General features: G+C 39.5%; 2 protein-coding genes across 4 annotated transcripts in view; one reads left to right on the forward strand and one right to left on the reverse strand.

Moving 5' to 3' along the window:
- Nucleotides 1-1,687: 1,687 nt before the first annotated feature.
- LOC118432228 (fatty-acid amide hydrolase 1-like) lies at nt 1,688-12,256 on the forward strand. The gene is made up of 15 exons (XM_035843759.1): nt 1,688-1,964; nt 2,313-2,426; nt 3,061-3,117; nt 3,952-4,041; nt 4,631-4,764; nt 4,974-5,293; nt 5,974-6,098; nt 6,932-7,057; nt 7,997-8,097; nt 8,959-9,058; nt 9,189-9,229; nt 9,488-9,527; nt 10,225-10,336; nt 11,055-11,200; nt 11,638-12,256. The coding sequence occupies exons 1-15, from the start codon at nt 1,788-1,790 to the stop codon at nt 11,749-11,751; spliced, it is 1,797 nt and encodes a 598-aa protein (XP_035699652.1). The 5' UTR covers nt 1,688-1,787; the 3' UTR covers nt 11,752-12,256.
- Nucleotides 12,257-16,401: 4,145 nt separating this feature from the next.
- The window catches only part of LOC118431914, a 16,229-nt gene continuing 11,020 nt past the window's right edge, over nt 16,402-21,610 (reverse strand). Inside the window, exons 1-3 of one of the 3 annotated variants that reach the window (XM_035843350.1) lie at nt 18,144-18,346; nt 17,291-17,423; nt 16,403-16,637 (exon numbers count right to left, since the gene is read on the reverse strand). In XM_035843350.1, the coding sequence (XP_035699243.1) occupies nt 16,480-16,637; nt 17,291-17,423; nt 18,144-18,251 (399 nt within the window). In that variant the 5' untranslated portion in view covers nt 18,252-18,346 and the 3' untranslated portion in view covers nt 16,403-16,479. Of the gene's footprint in view, nt 16,638-17,290; nt 17,424-18,143; nt 18,347-21,610 lie in introns of those variants that run through there. The other 2 variants (XM_035843352.1, XM_035843351.1) reach the window with 2 other exon arrangements.

Raw genomic sequence — 21,610 nt, forward strand, 5'->3', positions numbered from 1 at the left:
CGGCTATATAGATACAGATACATTAAATTCCCGTTTAAGTCAAGGGTGGCACAAATCCGGTTTAGTTCGGCAACACGCGGCACCTTCAGTGAGACACCTGCTTTACTATAAGGTGTTCATTGTGTTAGTTTCTCAATACCGCGCACCTTCCTGTATATGTAAAGATTCGTGTAGACCCAGTGCTCATGTGTAGCAACAAGAATATTGTTTTTAGGATGATCATAAAATATCACTTTTAGTCGTTAGTACTGAAGCTCCATCAAGCTGGCCGTGGTAGTACGGAGGTGTGCTGTTATCAATCTTCCAGAGAAAAAAGTTATACTCTTCGACAGTGTCACACCCTAACAACGAATGTGACAATATTTTGCTTTAGAACACAACACACAGTATGAGCAGCACGTACAGACTAAGAAATATTTCATCAGAGGAGCACGTATTACTGCCGCGGTGGCCTTGTAGCTAAGGCGAAGTTGCCAAGTTGATCAATTCTACGATCTTATGATAGATAATGTCACTGTACCCTGTAAACTACGCTGACTACTGTTGCTCTCTCTACGTAACGTTGATAGCGATGTAAAACTTTTAAGAGTTCAACTTTGAAAATCACGCAGGTATCGAGGACAAAATCAATTCCCATTTTTGCAGAGGCAATTTCAAAGAGGCGTTTCACTTTAGCTATATGGCAATGGAACGACTTTCAAAATATTCAGATTTCAATTTTAAGTTTGCTCCTTTGAGATAAATCTTATCGGAGTGAAACTGGCTACACGGTACCAATTATTAGAGGATTTGACAACAAGTGGTCGTGCGCACTCACAGTATCTTTGAGATGAATTTTAAGCATTTCCGACCGCACTCAGAATGGTGTGATAGTGGCTTGTATATTGGTCGACAATCCAAAAGTGAGGTTAAAACGACAAGCAGTCAAGAAAAATATCGGTCCACACGAAGACCACCTAACCTCAGCAGAGAAAATAGAAATGAAGTGATACGTGCGTGCCACTGTCATCTAGACAGGCAAAACTAATGCAAGGAACCCGGAGCAGAGATCGAGGAAGAAATGGGTAGGCAACGGAAAAGATTGGAAGACTTATCAGAGAATGGATTTGCACGACAACACTAAGAAAAACAGAAAGCAAGAAGGGTAGAGAAAACTACGATGACGGATGAGAAAAAGTCAGACTCAAGGTCCGCCTTTCATAGTGACATAATTCCATAATCTTGATCTTGAATTCTTGCCAAGGAGAAAGTGGCTTTATTCTTCCTGAATACAAGTAAAATACCACCAAAGACAAAAACGTCACGCGTAAGGTACTAGTACCTGTACAAAACCTACCTGTCCGTGACGTTGTCTTTGATAATTTGTTACTTTTCGGACTTTTTGCACTTCTCAGTGCCGGAGGAAGCACGCTGTACCAGCACCACCTTGCGGTCCCTTACAAAACAGCAACTTTGTCATTACGGTTAGCAAAATGATGAACTTCTTGGTGTGAAGTTGTTTAATTTCGTAAAATAGTGAAACCTACAGATTTGTAATCTCTAATGCATCTTTTTACCAACCATTACCGAGGAAGACCATACACAAGAAGTTCGGCAATTTTATCGCCTAGGTCAATGACCACTGTCCCCTATAAATCGAATGGCACAACCTCAGGTAAAAGGGTCAACATACTAGCAAATGCGGAAGTGATCTAGTGAGCGACCTTTGAGCCTTGACCCTCGCCTCTGTTTCTCATCATAAAAATCGTGGACCTTAAAAATAAACGTTTTGGTAGAAGGCCGTCACCATGGACAGGGTTAACACCACTTCAGCGGTTTGCTCGGTGTTCGCTGGTGTCTTGACATGTTATGTCGGTCTGAAGGTCTACAAGAAACGACAGGTGAAGAAGAAGGCCTTGAAGAAGAGGGAAGAAAGTCGGAGGGCCCTGCAAGACGTCCAGAGATCCGTGGCAACTGATGATCCCGTGAGATTCTAAAATATGGTTTCATAAGATCTCATAAGGAAGATGAACTAGGCAAGGTCTCAGTAACTATGCGAGACGTGTTACTAGTAACTTGTTATACAACAATAACAGAACTTCAGAAACAACTTACACGAATAACGAATTGTTTAGAGTGTTTGCAGAAAATATTCTGCAGATATCTAACGTTACGATCACTTAAGTCGTATAACTACATGTATTCACCGTTGCATTCATCTGTCAAGGACATAAAACTAGTTGACAAACGTCTTTGTAGTGCACTTTAGAGCAATATTTACAATTTTTATTAAAAGAAGAGGGATTTATTTTGAAATTGTTTTGTGGATACAGCTAACAGCATCCAAAAGACGGGAGATCCTGTCCCTGACCCTGGCCCAGCTCAGCCAGCAGCTGAGAGATGGACAGCTGTCAGCTGTACAGGTGCTGCAGGCATTCCAGGAGAAGGTGAGTCACAAAAATCAGACTACTTGAGTCTGTTGACAATTCAAGAAAACCAAAATTTATTTTGTACCAGTTGCTGTATTTCCAAAGTCCATATGCTTTTGGATCACAGTCGACCATCTGGGATGTGTATTATGGAGCGTGTATTGCAGGAATTCTGGGATAGTACCAGTATCCTCCTTTTTGAGTCACTGAAGCTCAAGGAAGGAAGAATGTAGTGTTCCTTACTCTCTTAGCAGAGGTTTGGCTCCAGCTGTTTTTGACAATAGGCATTTTTGTATGGCTTTCCACTTAATGCCATTGTCTTCCACAGCACAAAGTAGAATGCCTGGAAACTCATCAAAAACAGCCAGAGCCAAACCTCTACTTGGAGAGTAAGCGTTCCTCACAAGACAGGTTTTAGATTGATTCTGTCGTTGATTTTAGGACCAAGCTGTTTGGCCATGTGTAATACATTGAGCTTCAACATCTATAGTGTCAAAATGTATAATGCATACTTGAATACAACCTCTGGTATAATGTACTAGATAGACATAACTATCTAAAAATATTAGACAACTTGTTGGTTTATGCTCTTTTATTTTATCAAACTGAACAGACTTTCGTATAAGCTTATTGCTTTTACTTTCCCCCCCAGGCAATTTCAGAGAATGACAAACTCAACTGCTTGACTGAGCCAGTGCCAGATGCTTTGGTGGGTACAATGCAGGGCTCTAGCCAGCGTCCGTTTTCCCATCAATTGACGGAAATATGCTGCGTGTGACGGAAAAATTTTAAAACCAATCCGTCAACTTTGACGGACAAAAATCTGATAAAAGCTCCTTGGTGGAAGCTACAGGCTGCTTGGGGACGCCGTCCACGGCTGTAAAAGCCACACACTGTTTGTTTTGCTATTGTTATGATTGTTGACAATGTGTGTCGGTGCCCTCTCGCATATGATAATCTCATTAAAACCCGTTTTTCAAGGTCTCAGTTTAGTCTCTCTAACTCCTGGAATAGTGTTTTCGTGACAATGGGAATTGGCTGACGGAAAAAAATGTCGAGCTGGCTAGAGCCCTGGTACAATGTGTTACATTAGTCTTGAAACTTCAAACTTTATTGTTACAAACTGGTAGTCCTGGGAATTGAACTGCATTCATGGTATAGTGATTGTGTCTTGTGATTATTTATGTTATAAGCAGCATAGAAATGGCATATCGTTTACACAAGATTATTAAAATCTGTCGACATCAACAATGACAATGTAAACATAGAGTTTTGCAGGTATCATATGGATAACAGTGTTCTTGGGTCCATGAATGAGTTTTTGTGTCTGTTTGATTCTCAAATTGATGGTTTCGGTCCCACATGACAGCAGAGGTTGTTTATCACAACCGCCGGATGCAGGAAGTCAGGGATGCTTGGTGTTCTTCAGGATCCACTGCATAGAGAGACTTTGTGTCCAGATTAGACTGTAGCATAGGGAGTTGTGATAGACAGTTTGTTGTCATAAGAAACCTTTTAAGTAACCTATGTTTTTGTTGTGCAGGCCAGGGCTGAGGGCTTGGATGCAGGAGGTGGGAAGGAGGGACTACTGCATGGTGTTCCTGTGTCGATCAAGGATAATGTCAATATCAAGGTAAGAACTTTAAAGGCAACCTAAGCAATATCACATTGTTAAAAGTGGAAATATTCTGAATAAGGCAGTCTGTATAATATTGACATCTATATGCACTATTTTGGCATATTTACATCATTATTTCAGAAATTGAGCCGTTAAAAACAGCGCGGGAATGAGTTGCACAAGGATTCAAGATCAAGTCCTTATTTTGGGGGGGTACAATAATAAGGAATATCCTCGTGCAACTTGTCTCTGGGCTGTTTTTAACCGCTCAAAGTATCAAATTATGATGTAAATGTGAGAATACAGTGCAGTAGATGTCAATATCATGCAGATTGCCTTATTCAGAATATTTCCACTTTGACGCTGTAATACTGCTTAGGTTGCCTTTAACACAGTACTAGTTTTTCAGCAGTATCATTTTCAGCAAGAGTGTAAAAAATTAAAACCCTACATTGTTGTCATACATTTTGGGACATAAAAAAAAAGATGAATGAATGAATGAAACTTTGATATCTCAAATTAACTCCACATGTATCTAAAAGCAATCTTTATGTATTACACCTTGTGATACTAATGTAGTGTAAACATATGCTCTGCTGACCAGGGCATGGCGACCACCATGGGTGTGACAAAACACCTGGACATACCTGCAGATGAGGACGCTGTTATTGTCCAGGTGTTGAAGAAACAGGGAGCTGTGCCCTTTGTCAAGACCAACGTTCCACAGACTCTACTCAGGTACTGAGAAGTGATGACATGTGTCTGCTTTCCATTCCTTTCAAAGTTCAGAATCCTAGTGTCTCCATTTTTAATTCTTTTAAAGCTTAAATCTTAGCACTTGTTTTGATAACACTTTGTACAAAGCAGCCAGGTTCAATGTTGATACGTACATGTTCTTGGAACCATGGAGTTGTACAAGTCATGTTTCTCTGTACTTTATAACACAGTATGGCCTGCAGCAACCCTGTGTTTGGTGAGACCTTGAACCCAGTTGACCCCACACGATCCCCGGGTGGGTCGTCAGGCGGGGAGGGAGCCTTGATCAGAAGCGGGGGGTCCGTCCTGGGCGTCGGCAGTGACATCGCCGGGAGTGCACGCATACCTGCCCACTTCTGTGGCATTCATGGATTCAAGCCAACTGCATACAGGATCAGGTGGGCTAGCCTGGTATCCAGCCATACAGGTCCCGTGTCTCTTCTGTCCTCCATACAGAAAGAACAGAAGAGACTTGGCGCTATAATATGGCTGGATACTAGGCTAAAGGTGGGCAATACACATTAATCAGTTTGTTTTGTCAGTCATTTGTCCCTCAATCCTTTGATCAGTCACTCACTCAATCATACACTAACCCATAGTTTTTTATATCAGTTCAGCACCAAGGAATTACAGATTTGTAATACATGTTGTTGGTGGTGGCCTGCTTAGCTCTAGTATATGCTCTAGTATAGCTAAGTATATGTAACTACATGTACTAGAATAACCAACTAACTAGCCTACCAGCAGACTACCATCGACCAGCCAAAGAAGCAAATGCAACCAATTAAACATTATGCATGACTTATATTAATATCAACTTGCAGATGAATTGACCACTGGCCCAGTCACATATATACATGTATATCTGAATGAAAGCTTGGTCACTCACTCACTCATAGACTTACTTGCCCATTCGTTCTCTACATGTGTGTCATTTCTGAACAGTATTCATATTAGACAGTCCCGAAGGTTTCGGAAGCGGCTCTCCTGGCCAACAAGTGAGGTATGTGCTGTAATTAGTACCGTCTAGCGTGGTATCCAAACTTATTATGATCATAGCTGCTAACTATTTGTTGTTGTTGTTGTTTTTTGGTTCACAAAGACTACAGATTTTCAAACACTAATGATGACAAGTTGTTGGTTTTTAGGTAAATAAACTATAGTCATTCATGATGAGTTTTTCCATCTTAGTGGTTTCAGCTCCTGGTCTGCTGGCCAGAGATGTGGACAGTCTAGCCCTGGGTATGAAGGCTCTACTGGTACCTGACATGTTTCAACTGGACCCACTGGTGGTACCCATACCCTTCAGACAGGAGGTGGGGCAATCTCTGTACTAACGTTTGTTTACCTTACCCGCAGGGTCGCAGGGTAAGATTCATTTGTTATATTTAGAAATAGTGTTTAGAGTAGGGCTGGGTATCGGTACATCGTACCGGTACAAAACCGTTTTTTCTTATTGGACCGGTCCAGAAAAACCGGACCTGAAAAAATTAGGTGGACCGGATGTTGGACCGATTAGAAAATTAACAGATTATTTTATCAGGTATTCACATGTTTTGGTGCTTGCAGGTGGAAGAAAATAACAAGAGTGAAGTAGAGTAGAATTTATAGTAATTTCTACTAAAGTTTTACAGCCAATCGTACAGGTGCAGTTAGTGTTGTAGGATTTTAAAACGCCAGTGTAAGGCCAATACTCCTCCAAACATATTTCTTTGTAGTTAAATGGACCATTGGTATGAGTCATACTGCATCAGGTCCAGGTTCAGGTCCGGACCTGGACCTGATCCTTTGGATCTAAACCGGACCTGGACCTGAATTTTCTGTACCGGTACCCACCCCTAGTTTAGAGATAAGTTGAGAGACGGTGGTTTCAAACTGCAATATGTGAACCAATATTACACTCAAACATCACTGATAGAAAATGAGTAGTTCAAAGTGTATGTAAAAGAAAAACTGAATGTGTGTCTTTCACATTTTCACACTTATTTCTTTTCTCAATTTTCTCAAGGCTTGCAAGGGTTGAAAAAGGGGTAAAAAAAGGACGTCAGGGACTAAGTCCCATTTGTTAAGATGTCAAATGTTTGCTTTAATGTGTTCAAGGGGGTTAAAATAAGATTTAACCTCCTTGATGTGTCCTTTCCTTCTACAGATATATGATGATAAGAAGCCCATGAGGATAGGATACTTCCCCGCCCTACAGTCCTGTCCCCCCACCCCATCCATGGGGAGGGCTGTCATCATGGCAAAGGAAGCCTTGGAGAAAGCCGGACACACGGTACATTTAAAGCGCTTCTAGCAACAAAAACACCTATAAGTACAATGTTCCCTGATTACATTCAACCACAATAGTATCATTTTATGTCTATAGACCCTTGTGCAAAGTATGCACCCTTTTGATGTCATTGAGCATCTTACAAATCATGTTACTTTCCGTTCTGCCACCAGGTAAATAAGATTTCTTCAATGACTTCACAGAAAACTAACGGCAGCTGGTTGGTAACATGACACCACAGTTTCTCAAAACAATTTGAGAAGCAAACAGACCATCATGATTTCATACCGATATGCCTTGTTTACTTCCAAAAAAACATCCAAAACTGGTCACTTGTACTGTAAAATTTTTAATCAAAAACATACTTAGTTCACAAATATTGACTTTGATATTGAAGAAAGTTAATGATGAAGAGAGGAGAAAGTTTGCCAATAATGGCTTTGTCTTGACATCCAGATTGCTTGCTGCATATATTCTTTGTGAGCTGATAAATTTGAAAAAAAAAACCTTACTGTAGACATGTAAGGCCACACCAATTTAATTTGTTGGTTCTCAGATTTCCCGACCCATTTTTTTCCGATTTGCAAAAAAAAAATATATTTTGTCCCAAGAAAAATAACATAGGTTTTGCTATTGCAAACCTTTAAAAAAACCCATTCCAGGGGCACATATTGCTGATAAACCAATCAGAGCACTTATTTGCAGTCACATGATCAGAGCAGTGGTATAAAATCAAGAGATTCATTGGATAAATCATGCCATGAAAAACTGAAAACTTGACTACTTTACCTTGTTTTTTGTGTTTAATAAGTTCACCACAGACTTTTTGCAATATTTTTTTTTTTTCCGACCGACCGCCCCAATATTTTTCTGAAAATATCCGAGAACCAAGAAATTTAATTGGTGTGGCCTAACCATATATAAATCATGCTTTTGTTCCAGCTGGTTGTGTTTGATCCACCAGACCAGATGTACGCAATCATGGACCTGGCCTTCAGGCTCATCAGTGCAGATGGTGGGAAAACCTTCTACACCGAGTGGCTGTGAGTATCAATTTGTTTTACGGACTGAGGCAACACAATACATCAGAAATGCCAATATCTACATGTTCAGTTCAGTTCATTTCATCCTCATTGCACTAGGTGCATGAGGCTGTTCCAGACATATAGACTCTGTCCAGCAATTGGTGGCCAGCAGGTCACAGTCCTTAGGTCCAACTTATTCCTCCAGCACTTTATTTTTTTTATTTTTTTATCATTAAAAACAACAACAACAATGGTACATTTGTCAACCACTAAGACTAGTGTTTGTACAGTCGAGTACTATTGCACATGGAGGGATAACATATACTGGTGTGTCTGGACGAATAACATGTGTAACTTAACATGCAGTACATGGGCAGTGAAACAGTCAGGAAAGACAAATACATGTAGTACATTTGTCAAAATACTGGTCATGTTCCTCCAGCACTTTATACTACCTACCTATGTAACGTTAGGTAACAATGTAATAGATGTCTCCAGAGATGTTGGCAGTTCTTCAGAATTATTCAGAATTCTGCAGAGAATTCTCGAAACCTCAGACAGAGGTTTGTCAGACTGTACATAATGATGAAATATTTCCATTTTCATTTCTAATTTGTATTCTGCATCATGATAGCATCATCAGTATCTGATAATGTTATTTTCAAAGAGATCTTCTTATCTTTTCAAGATTTATTGTGTTTCCTGTTTATATCAGAACTTGAGTTACAAATTATGTTATCATTCTTATGTTTTTGACAGATGTCCTTTGTCTTGCTATCCGATGGTATTGAAATAGATTATAGAAAATGTGAAGTCTGACAAATATATGAAGGCTTCTTTATTGGATGAGACAATTTAATTTTAAGTGTTCTGTTTCAGGAAAGATGAAATCATTGATGATCGTATCAAGAGCCAAGTCAGTCTCATGACCATGCCATACTACCTACGCAACATCATGGGCTTTCTACTCAGGCCGATCGTAAGTACACCTGCTTTGTACTTGGCATTTCTTCCTTAGTCTCTATTTCAGTAAAGTTTTTGAACTGCATGGAAAACTGATTTTAAAAAACTATGCAGAAAGATGAATTTTTCATGTTTGAATTTTTCAGTGGCCAAGGGTTAGCAGGAACATGTCATACAGATTACTCGGGTAAGAGGTTTGTTTTATCAATTCAGATTATAAATCATCAACTAATATCATGTAGAGCTGTTTCACATGAACTTGGTGATATGTGATCAAGGATTTTCTTTTTCATGGAAGATAGATTATAATTGTGACTATTGTAATTAAGTTGCTACAATGTACTTTACAAACCTTATCACAAGAACACTTATACATAATAAAATCATACATACAATGTACAGATGTATTTCATTAACAGTGCGAGATTTCCCTTTATTTGTTTAGGTCAATCTACGAACTCTGGCAAAGGCTGGTAGAAAGAGAGGTATGTACATTATAATATTCATTATAAATGTTAAGGTAAGTGGATGGTCATAGATTGGTTAACTGGGTGGATGGATGGATGGATGGATGGATGGATGTCCTTCTGTGTCACCTTAAATGACAAAAGGGACATGCCTGACATCAATTATCACAATATATGATTCGAATTTTGGAAGACATTCATAAAAGGCTTTAGCCTGGATACCATACCCCAACCTCAAATATCTTTCGTGTTGGGGTCTGGCAGGATGCTTGTAGAAAGGTTCTCAAAGGCCCTTGATCAGAGGGAGGAGAACCTAGGATTGATGACCACTCACACCACAGGTAGCCAGCTACAACACACCACAGTTGGTCAGCAGGCTATCACAGTAGCGAATCAGGTACTTAGTGGTCACTGTTATGGATTCAAAAAATACAGTTAGGGATCTTAAACCAATCATGGCAGGGGTGTAATTACTTCCTGCTGATCCTGTGCTGTTCTATTGGTGGAGTTTTTTGCCCACTATAAGGGGCAAAATTGAAAAGCCGGCCTATGCCATCCTGCCAGACCCCTGCACGATACATACTGGAGATCGGGCTGGGGTTTGGATACCAGACTAAAAAGGCTTAAAAACTTACTCAAGAACTATGCCACAAAATCTTAGTTGTGCACCTTACTTCTGTGTGATCCTGGTATAGTAATGGATGTTTCCCTTCAGGAGTACATACAGAAGTTCCTGGCAGACTGGAGGGAGAAGGAACTAGACGTGTTGCTGTGCCCGGCATTCGCCATACCCGCCTGCAAACCACAGCACGCTGGTCCCATTATCTGTATGTAATCATCATACTGATCTATGTTCATTAATGGAATTCATGAAGTAATAGTGATTGTATCCATATAAAGTAATGGTGATTGTATTCATTGTCGTTAGTTTTGCTAATTTGGATACAAAGTGTATGAGAGAAGTAGTATGTACATCAGGGCTCTAGCCAGCTCAACATTTTTTTCTGTCAGCCAATTTCCATTGTCGCGAAGCACTTTTCCAGGAGTTAGAGAGACTGAACTGAAATCTTGAAAAACGGGTTTTAATGAGATTATCGTATGCGAAAGGGCACCGACACACATTGTCAACAATCATAACAATAGCAAAACAAACAGTGTGTGGCTTTTACGGCCGTGGACGGCGTCCCCAAGCAGCCTGTAGCTTCCACCAAGGAGCTTTTATCAGATTTTTGTCCGTCAAAGTTGACGGATTGGTTTTAAAATTTTTCCGTCACACGCAGCAAATTTCCGTCAATTGACGGAAAAACGGACGCTGGCTAGAGCCCTGATGTACATGTAGTCCCCTTTACAGATTTCATTTCCGTGTTTGGAAGAGATTAATACACACCTCTATGGCCTTGTTTTTTTCAGGTTTGTAAAAGCCATGTTGACTCTAACACTCAACTGGAGAAGCATAATTAGATAAATACATATGAAGACTAGCTACAAGAATATAGATTACTGAAAGAAGAATATTTAAGTTTTTGTTCCTTGTTGTCTGTGCAGTGGCTGCTAGCTACACAGTACTATTCAACCTTCTCAACTTTCCTGCCGGAGTTGTTCCTGTTACCACGGTAACAGAGGAGGATGACAGGCTGCTGGATGATTGGCGTGGCTATGGCAACGACCTGTTTGATCGGCTTTTCAAACAGGTATTCTGATGCTTTACATTCTTTTTTCCCCTTTTTATTGGATTTTTCAAAGAACAAAAAAACAAGGGAAGGTGGGCAGCCATCAAACAGTACAAATCAGAACAAAGTTCTGAAGACTTGTATACAAAGATATTGGAAAATGTTTCAATGTAACCATAACAACACCAAACATAAATTCAAAAGTAATATAAACAGAGAGGTTTGTAGTCTTTTATCCCTCATTTACAAGCACATGTTTGAAGATTTGTGTTGAAATTAAGGCATTAAAGGCAGACTGGAGGGATATCTATATGAAAGATTTATGAATAACATTACAATAGGAACAAATATTATGATAGCATTTTTACATCTAAGTTAGTGGTTATATTGTGAACTATAGACTGTGATTTGTTTTCTTTTTATCCAGTTTGAACTATGAAGTTTGTTGTTTGTTACAGACATCCAGAGGTGCAGTGGGTCTCCCCGTGGCTGTCCAGTGTGTGGCACTGCCGTGGCAGGAGGAGAAGTGTCTCAGGCTCATGAAGGAAGTGGAGACTGTGTGTCCCGTGTGAACTGCCTTTACTGTAGAACGTGAGATGACATGTGTTAGGTGCAGTACCGTGTCTGTCCAGTGTGTGGTGCTGTCGTGGCAGGAGGAGTGCCTCAGACCTATGAAGGAAGTGGAGACTCTGTGTGGCCTGTCATGACTTCAGAATTATCTAGCTAGCTCCAGATCTACATATTGGTTTTATAGCTTTAAATGATTTCAGTAATGAATAGACTTGAGTCAGCAAACTTATTAGACCATAATAGTTTTCAAAAAGGAGATTTTTGGCACCAAAATTAAAGTTGAATCAGTTATATAGCTTAGTGATATAGTTAAGTCATTGACTTAGTTAGGTTAAGTTAAAGAAACAATAATATGTCTATTGGCCTATTAGGACTTAAAATGATGAAAACTGTATGTCTCTTATGATGATGATGATGATGATGATGATGATGTTATATATTTTGTCTGATTTTAATAGTGTGTCACAGTAGCTGCAGTAGAAGCTATGAACTGAAAAGACATTTGTAAATGATATGTTTCAATTACACTGTATAAAAGTATTGGGATTTATTGTATGGCAAAGAATTCTGAAGTAACTGTTGCAATGAATCAAATTAGATGTTATAATTTTAAAAAGGTATAGTTGGGCTATAGGTATTAATATTGATATATGTAAATTACTTTGTCGGTATATTAAAGGTATAATTGGGAATTGTTTTACTTTCTGTAGTTCAGACTAGTTAATAGCATGAAGGTAACAAATGGAAGTGAGCCGAATTGTTGAGAGGACGGTTATAGGCCTGCAGCTTTTCGGTGATGGATGGTAACTATGTTTGTTATAAGTCCGTGTATTGATTCTAAGCAAAACTTCAAAACTGTAAAGCCGTAATGCTGTTCACAACATCTACCAGAGATTGCAATTTTAAGTAACTTCAAGATTGATATTATCCAGGGTATATAGGAAGACTGTTGAAGTTTAAGTCTTCTTTCTATCAAAGTTAACATTCATGCAGTATTCCCAACGTCTTTCGGCTGAACAAAAACAACTCATTGGCAAACCCCTTGGAACCTGATCTCTGCGTGTCAAGAGCGCCGTTTAGCGAATTAGAAATAAAACGACATAACGATAATATCGCGAATACGATTATACATTGATTATCTAAAAGCGCCCCCTAGCAGTCCGTGAAATAAATGCTGCACGACCGCCACGAAAAGTAGCCCCGACGGCCGATTGGAGCACTTTCGAGTCAAAAAGAAATTCACAAACAAACCAAAATAACTGACGATAAAAGCTCTGCAGAAGCGATCCAAGGACCAAACATTGCCGATATAGGGCTAGTTTATCACACGATAAACGATAAAACCTCTATTATTGTTCTTTCATCAGGAGGAAGGTTGAAAGGGAGGAGAGAGCGTCAAGTTGTTTTCAAGCATACCTGTCCTTGGTGCTAAACGCCATCCAAAACCACGCAATAGCGGCCTCTAGCGACTCAGATCAAAAGTGAAGGCTGGATTAAGGTTGCAGTTGACCATGGAGCTCCATGGCTCGACCGTATGTCATTGTTAGTAAACAGCCAGGAATGTACAGTGTATACAGTAAGTCAGGTAGACGGAAGGTCAGAGGTAGCGTGTGCCTGAAAACGTGCCCCGTCCGGGGCGACTTTCTTGGAAGTCGTGGCGTTTGGAACCGTCGCACGACGGGCACAACAGCCTCTTCTCTTTCCTTTCTCAATATATCAGTCGTAAATGCGGATTTCAACTACGTTAACACGGAAACAATGTTATCAACTCGAGTCAAGTAAAAGGCCAAAGTTGTCATAGCAAATCATATAAATTCTCGAAGCAGATGTTGGGGTGAAATCTCGTAATGTGACGAACGGACTTCTCTGACAGTCCCTTACCCAATTTAAGTAGATGAACGGTTGAGTGAAAGGCCAAATGTAAAATGGTGACATCTACATATATCCTTATTCTACTTATTTCGTACAAGACATAATATATACATGGATGTAGGCGGCGCTTCAACAGGCGGACATGGTGTCACAGGGGCTCCTCGCGGGATGCCTAAAATTTGCCCTTCTTATGTCAACTAGTGTCTTAATGATCATTATAGATGTGTGTAAGGATGTCTGGACCTATTTAGGAAAGATTTCATAATCTTTGAGCATTAGGTCTTGTTCTCTTCACACTTTACAAGTCGGGACTACATACCCTATGAGAGCCCAAGCTGCAGTACCGCTCCTGGCCGCGTCCTGAAAAGTGGCTTGAACGACCGTCAAATTGCCAAAAATCCGGCTTTTCGGGAATGGGGAAATCATGAAAGGCTCAAAAAGGGGTTTGAATTTTTGATAGACATTCTTGTAAAACAGTACAAACTAGGCCCAGGAACAAAGATAACTGGGCTAGTCTCTGTTTGTGTATCAAGAAGTTTTGATCTTTGACCTTTGTGCTCTTTTTCAGTTGTTCAAATCGAAGTTGGAATATCCAGAGGGTGTGATATATTAAAGCAAGTAAGAGAGGCCTTCTGTACTGCTGAATTCGCAATGATGAAGGCAGAATGACTTATAAATGATATGAAAATGCAAACGTACATGAATAGGAATGTTTGCCAAAACAGAAGTACATGCAACATGACAACACAACATCTATACATCTCTTTGACAAGCGTTGACTGTATGTAGCTGATTGCAGTAGGATTTTAAAGCAAAATGAGTAATAAGGATAATAATGTTATATTATGAGATGGAAACGTCACCCAGTCTGATGAAAAGTGAATACAGTTTTTTATCATTATCATCATTTATCAATTTGATATGTATATTGTTTTCGAACAGTCATATGAACCCCACCTTTGCTCTTGGTTTATTAAACAGCATGAACAATAGAAATTCGACATTGCAATAACAACAACAGCCAAGGACGTTATTTGAAGTCCTTGCAACAGTCAATCAATGGTACAAAGATACACCGACACGTTATGACACCAACGTGTCATACACAGATATACATCTACCGTTATTTGATGACAGATAGCATAATGATATACTAGTAATACAAACAGAAACTAAAAATCATATGGATAACTCATGATAATGATAACACTGTATTAATCAGATAAAGTTACCAGGTACATGTCATTTTTTTTTTTTTGCGTTCCTCATTCTGTTCTCCTGTTTCGGTAAAAACTCTCCTAAACGTTTGTATTTTCAAATCTCCTATTCCGCCTTCATTGTTACAAGTTCAGTATACCGTAACATAGCGCAGAAGACCATTCAGACTTAATTCTACATAGTAATACGCAGCGAATCCGTTCTAAATTCAACGTTCCTTCATCAGGAGGTAAGTTGTAATGTAGCACCAAGTCTTGTTCTTTCAGCCCAGGGCCCATGAAACGGCTCCCCGGTGCTCAATGTTATGTTGCATTCACAAGAAATCAACACAGCTTACAACATTCTAAAATAAAAGTTGGATCTATTGATAAAAACAGAAACATTGTTGCATTTGTTGAACATCAACGATGTCTTTTAGATGTTTCCCAAAATAGAATTGAAATTTGGCTGTGGTAACCCATTAGACAATTTACAGGACATGATCTCGATCACGTCATTTCTGATCTAATATCTAGTGGTTTTGTTGTTGAATTGCCAACATATGGTCATCTTTCATCTCAGACAACGTCAAATAAGCCACAAAAATTCAAAACCCCTTGCGAGCCTTTCTCCATTTCTCCATTCATGAAACGAGGGAAATTTGGCAATTTGGTGGTCGTTTAAGCCACTTTTCAGGACGCGGCCGGGAGCGGTACTGCAGCTTGGGCTCTCATAGGGTTTGCAGTCTCAACTTGTAACATGCTGAAACATACTAGATATTGGTTTAATTCTGGTGAAAATTTTCCCAAATAGGTCCAGACACCTTTACACACACCTAGAATGACACTCAAGACGCCAGTTGACGTAAAAATGATAGTTTTGGGCGCCGAGCGAAAACTTCATGTCACACCATGTCCGCCTGTCGAAGCGCCGCCTACATTCTTGTGTACATCGCATATTGTGCGTATTGAATATGTTAATACAGTAATAGGTGGACATCATCAGTTTTCCTTTAGCAACTTTGGCCGTTTACTCAACTGTTCACCTGCTTCAATGGGGATATAAAACCCGGCTGTAAATCAGAAAACATTACGATCTTTTGTCCCAACATCTCCTTGGAGACCTTTGTCGATTTTCTATAGCTATGACATCTGTGTCCCTTTACTGTGCTTTTCACTTGGTCATGTGCATATCCACAATGCCCTTTTTTCTGTCGAGAGGGCTACATACGCCTTACGTAGAAGGAAGGGGGGTGGGGTGGATTGGGAAAGGCTATTCTAGTATTTAAGCCGTGAGGTCTGTCCTGACGTCCAACCACAGAGTGACTGGGAGTGGCTTTATACATTTGTATACGTCTATGAAGTAACTGAGCCGATTACTAGCCATTGACGTTGGACACTGAGGAAAATAGTAGTTCTATAGTAGTACAGTAGCATACTATCATGACGATAAATCTACGCTACAAGATTGAATGGTCTTTAAAGCACCTTTTCCCCATCTGGCTAGCAACATCTTGTGACAATGACAAAACGAGGGCGAGGCCTTGAATGTAGTGAGGTAATTTTTGGGTTTCTTGTTATTAGATGTATTTTATTGCAATTTTAGTGGATTTCGTCATAAATTTCTCATGTTGTTCTTCATGATGTCGCTAGATGACGCCTTTACGCTATGATGCCGTCGCAAGGGTAGTCGTTGCACTGGGCCCAGTAGTCCTGGCAATGGCACAACACACAGTTGTCCGGACTCAGCTCTATAATGGCTGACTCGCCTGCAGCCAGTATGCCGTGGCCATATAGTATGTCCATTGGTCTGAAGCATTCTACAACAAAACGGAAAACATAATGATGTGATCAATTAGTTAATCAATCAATCAAAACTTTATTGTACATTTACATACATGTGTCGTGTAAAGAGTAACGTTTGTCATGAGAGCTGTTAGAGCTGTTAGCTTGCAAACCTAAATGACTGTTACTCTATGTATGTTCAACACACATAACCTGAGTATCTTTTAAAGACTATTATGTATGTGATTTTTCAATTCTATGGATTTTATATAAACCTTGGTCAGTAATGTTTATCTATTCTGTAAACAAAATCAAGGCTATTCAGATTCAGTGTTGTCTACATTGAGGAACATGTGCTGATATGTTGATCTTTAATAAGAGATTGAAGTAAGAGTTTCCTGTAAGAGACTCTAGCTTCCTTTAAGAGACTCTTAAATTAACGAAAACGATCAAAACGAACGGAATCGAATCATGCAGCAGCTCCCACTCGTATGCATTTTGTACCATGTATGTGTCAAATACGTGTATAGACTTATTAGGACTTTAAATGTTGTAAACTGTAACTCTGTTATTTGTCTGACCCTTACCATTTCTTTCATGATAAAAAGCGGCGTGTGAACCGATTGGAGCTTTCATGAATAAAGTCCCAACAAGCAAACAAAGACAACTGCTGCACACGCGCACATACCTCTGGGTGGACAGGGCTCGCATTGCTTCCCCGTCGCCAGACAGATGCAGTCCTGACAGAACCCCTCGAACTGCTCATGCCATGTTTCTCCCAACCCGTGCTGCGTAGGCCAGGACATCTGGCTCTCACAACCCTGTACATACATACATATTTAGAAACTTTTAATCTCTGATAGTATTGACAGGTTGGTGAATGTGTGTTGGAACTTGAGAAAATCACTCAACATACGCAAAAGTTTACACCACCTCTCGCTGGCTGGGGTTAATGACCCCCTCCTAGGTGGTGGCAACTGGCTGGTCGCTAGGAGCGCAATTTTAGTCAGACTAACGTATAAGTTAACCATCATAACTACATTAAGCGACAATCTACAGCAAGACAACAAGGTTCGTTTTTTTGTTGTTAACATGGTAAAGAGAACTCACAGTTTGGAAAAAAAACATCTCTGCGTTGTTGACACTTTTCCGAACTGCAGTATAGAACTGTGAATTATTTCTAATAGTTTACAACAATTGGATAAGGATCCGAACCTATTACAAATGTAGTAAAAGCCCCGGGCGGTGACTAGGAACGGACTCTACACATACGTCTGTGTTCAGTTGAGTTTGTACTTGCATTTGTCAGTTTATCTGATCTTATGTTATCTATACGTCACAAACCACTGATACGTTTCCATATGTTCATAAAACTCGACTTCTAAAAATTCTCAATTACAGCACAAAGTTCATGCAGAATCTACGCTCTAAAGATAGAAAAGGCAGTATATCCGTACACAATCCTCTACTTTCATAACTGGCATTCCCCATCTTTTTTTAATTATTATTATTTCCAAGCAAGAGAAGTCAGAATTACTCACCGGGACGAAGTACGTAGTGGTTGGCCGGAAGGTTGTTGTTGGCCGGGTTGCTATGGTGGCAGCAGAGGCAACCGTCACCACAACAAGCAGTACTATTAGCTGGAACATCCTGACAAAGTCACGTTTTATATTCTTCTTGATATTTTCTTTGTAAGCTTCTTTGTCGTGTGAACCTTCCTAGACTTTATGTTTTATTTTGAGTATGAAATTTGAAGGGTCAAAATAGGGTTTATCAATAGCATTTATGTTCCTTTACGACTTACAAATACCAAGCTGTTTCCTATAGCTATGATCAACATTGAATTATCATGTCCTAGTGATATTTCTAAACGGCTTTTGAGTTATCAGAAATGTATAATTGTAATTATATCGTTGAGAGTTGTGAATTCAATTTATGGTACATTTTCATTGATCACTCAGCATAGGCTTTAAAGCATGTCAAGTTTAAAACGCAACGACAGTGACAAAACTAAAAACGCGATGAAATACGACAAATCCCCCAATACGCCCTCATAGTCACCTGCTGCTTTCCCACGTTAGAGTTGAAAGCTTTAGGAAGTACGTCATTTAAGATCACTGATTAGGACAGTTTACTTACTTGTTACTCTTTAGCCTGGTCAGTGAATTTTATACGAACTAGAGGGCAACATTTTCGAGAAAACGCTGGATATTTCCCTCTCACTCTAAGAAACCAATACAATGTGAAATTATCTAGTGTCTTTTAAAATAAATCTAAAGTCAAAGTATCTCAGTATCAGATAATGTTATTTTCAAAGAGATCTTCTTTATCTTTTCAAGATTTATTGTGTTTCCTGTTTATATCAGAACTTGAGTTACAAATTATGTTATGTTATTTATTTATTTATTTATTTGGATTCTCCGCACTGGAGGGTATGGCGGAACAGGTGTCAAAAGGCACCTTTTCGAAGCCGCCATACCTTTTTTACGTTATCATTCTTATGTTTTTGACAGATGTCCTTTGTCTTGCTATCAGATGGTATTGAAATAGATTATAGAAAATGTTAAGTCCGACAAATATATGAAGGCTTCTTTATTGGATAAGACAATTTAATTTTAAGTGTTCTGTTTCAGGAAAGATGAAATCATTGATGATCGTATCAAGAGCCAAGTCAGTCTCATGACCATGCCATACTACCTACGCAAGATCATGGGCTTTCTACTCAGGCCAATTGTAAGTACACCTGCTTTGTACTTGGCATTTCTTCCTTAGTCTCTATTTCAGTAAAGTTTTTGAACTGCATGGAAAACTGATTTTAAAAAACTATGCGGAAAGATGAATTTTTCGTGTTTGAATTTTTCAGTGGCCAAGAGTTAGCAGGAACCTGTCACACAGATTACTCGGGTAAGAGGTTTGTTTTATCAATTCAGATTATAAATCATCAACTAATATCATGTAGAGCTGTTTCACAAGAACTTGGTGATATGTGATCAAGGATTTTCTTTTTCATGGAAGATAGATTATAATTGTGACTATTGTAATTAAGTTGCTACAATGTACTTTACAAACCTTATCACAAGAACACTTATACATAATAAAATCATACATACAATGTACAGATGTTTTTCATTAACAGGGCGAGATTTTCCTTTATTTGTTTAGGTCAATCTACGAACTCTGGCAAAGGCTGGTAGAAAGAGAGGTATGTACATTATAGATTCATTATAACTGTTAAAGGCATACTACGGAGTTTTTGAACGAAACAAAAAGTAGCTTTTCCTATTTTTTCTTTACATTGTTAGTTCAATCAACCCTATAGCAATTTGCATACCAATGTTCAGGGAGAGATGCTGCGATATCAATGCACCACATTAGCATGATGTATAAAAATTGTGATCTTCCAAGAAACAGATGGACACAGGCTGGTTACTGCCTCTGTGTGTTGTTGTTTCTTGCTAATCAGCCTGGCTCCCCAGTGGGGGGCCAGTTGACAGTTCCTCTGAGTACAGTAGACTAGCTTTCTGTACAAGGTTTCCTGCAGTTTTGAAGGGAATATGACCTCAGCTTGATGATATCCTACGAAATAGACTAAAAGTTCATTATTATATGCTATTTTAGAATGATTAGATATGGGTGTTTCCAAAGAAGATCTCCATTGTGTTCTTTATCTGCAGTCTGCCATGCATGTGCTAACTGATTACCCCACCCCGGGGGACCTACTGGTGGCAAGAATGCTGTTATTTAGAAACAGGAGGGTCTAACTAGGGAGGTCAACAGGTTACAGCGTGCCTAGAGCAGAATGTTTTGTAGGCTAATCCTACTAGGCTAATCCTTATGTTGCAAACGTGAAATAATGACACAAAAGTGTCAAAAAGTGACAAAAAGTGGTAGTAGATCTGATATTTCTTAATTCTAGAATATATCAAATTTGAGCGCAAAAAACTCCGTAGTATGCCTTTAAGGTAAGTGGATGGTCATAGATTGGTTAACTGGGTGGATGGATGGATGGATGGATGGATGTCCTTCTGACCTTAAATGACAAAAGGGACATGCCTGACATCAATTATCACAATATATGATTCGAATTTTGGAAGACTTTAGCCTGGATACCATACCCCAACCTCAAATATCTTTCGTGTTGGGGTCTGGCAGGATGCTTGTAGAAAGGTTCTCGAAGGCCCTTGATCAGAGGGAGGAGAACCTAGGATTGATGACCACTCACACCACAGGTAGCCAGCTACAACACACCACAGTTGGTCAGCAGGCTATCACAGTAGCGAATCAGGGACTTAGTGGTCACTGTTATGGATTCAAAAAATACAGTTAGGGATCTTAAACCAATCATGGCAGGGGTGTAATTACCTCCTGCTGATCCTGTGCTGTTCTATTGGTGGAGTTTTTTGCCCACTATAAGGGGCAAAATTGAAAAGCCGGCCTATGCCATCCTGACAGACCCCTGCACGATACATACTGGAGATCGGGCTGGGGTTTGGATACCAGACTAAAAAGGCTTAAAAACTAATACTCAAGAACTATGCCACAAAATCTTAGTTGTGCACCTTATTCTGTGTGATCCTGGTATAGTAATGGATGTTTCTCTTCAGGAGTACATACAGAAGTTCCTGGCAGACTGGAGGGAGAAGGAACTAGACGTGTTGCTGTGCCCGGCATTCGCCATACCCGCCTGCAAACCAGAGCACGCTGGTCCCATTATCTGTATGTAATCATCATACTGATCTATGTTCATTAATGGAATTCATGAAGTAATAGTGATTGTATCCATATAAAGTAATGGTGATTGTATTCATTGTTGTTAGTTTTGCTAATTTGGATACAAAGTGCACGAGAGAAGTAGTATGTACATGTAATCCCCTTTACAGATTTCATTTCCGTGTTTGGAAGAGATTAATACACACCTCTATGGGCTGTTTTTTTCAGGTGTGTAAAAGCCATGTTGACTCTAACAATCCACTGGAGAAACATAATTAGATAAATACAAATGAAGACT

The sequence above is a fragment of the Branchiostoma floridae genome, chromosome 15 (assembly GCF_000003815.2).
Source record: "Branchiostoma floridae strain S238N-H82 chromosome 15, Bfl_VNyyK, whole genome shotgun sequence".
Classification (NCBI taxonomy): Eukaryota; Metazoa; Chordata; class Leptocardii; order Amphioxiformes; family Branchiostomatidae; genus Branchiostoma; species Branchiostoma floridae.

Excerpts from the sequence above, each read along its gene's own strand:
- LOC118432228 (XM_035843759.1), top strand. The coding sequence starts at position 1,788 with ATGGACAGGGTTAACACCACTTCAGCGGTTTGCTCGGTGTTCGCTGGT. Across the intron at positions 4,042-4,630 it reads AGGATAATGTCAATATCAAG|GGCATGGCGACCACCATGGG; the intron begins GTAAGAACTTTA and ends TCTGCTGACCAG. Across the intron at positions 9,528-10,224 it reads AAAGGCTGGTAGAAAGAGAG|GAGTACATACAGAAGTTCCT; the intron begins GTATGTACATTA and ends GTTTCCCTTCAG.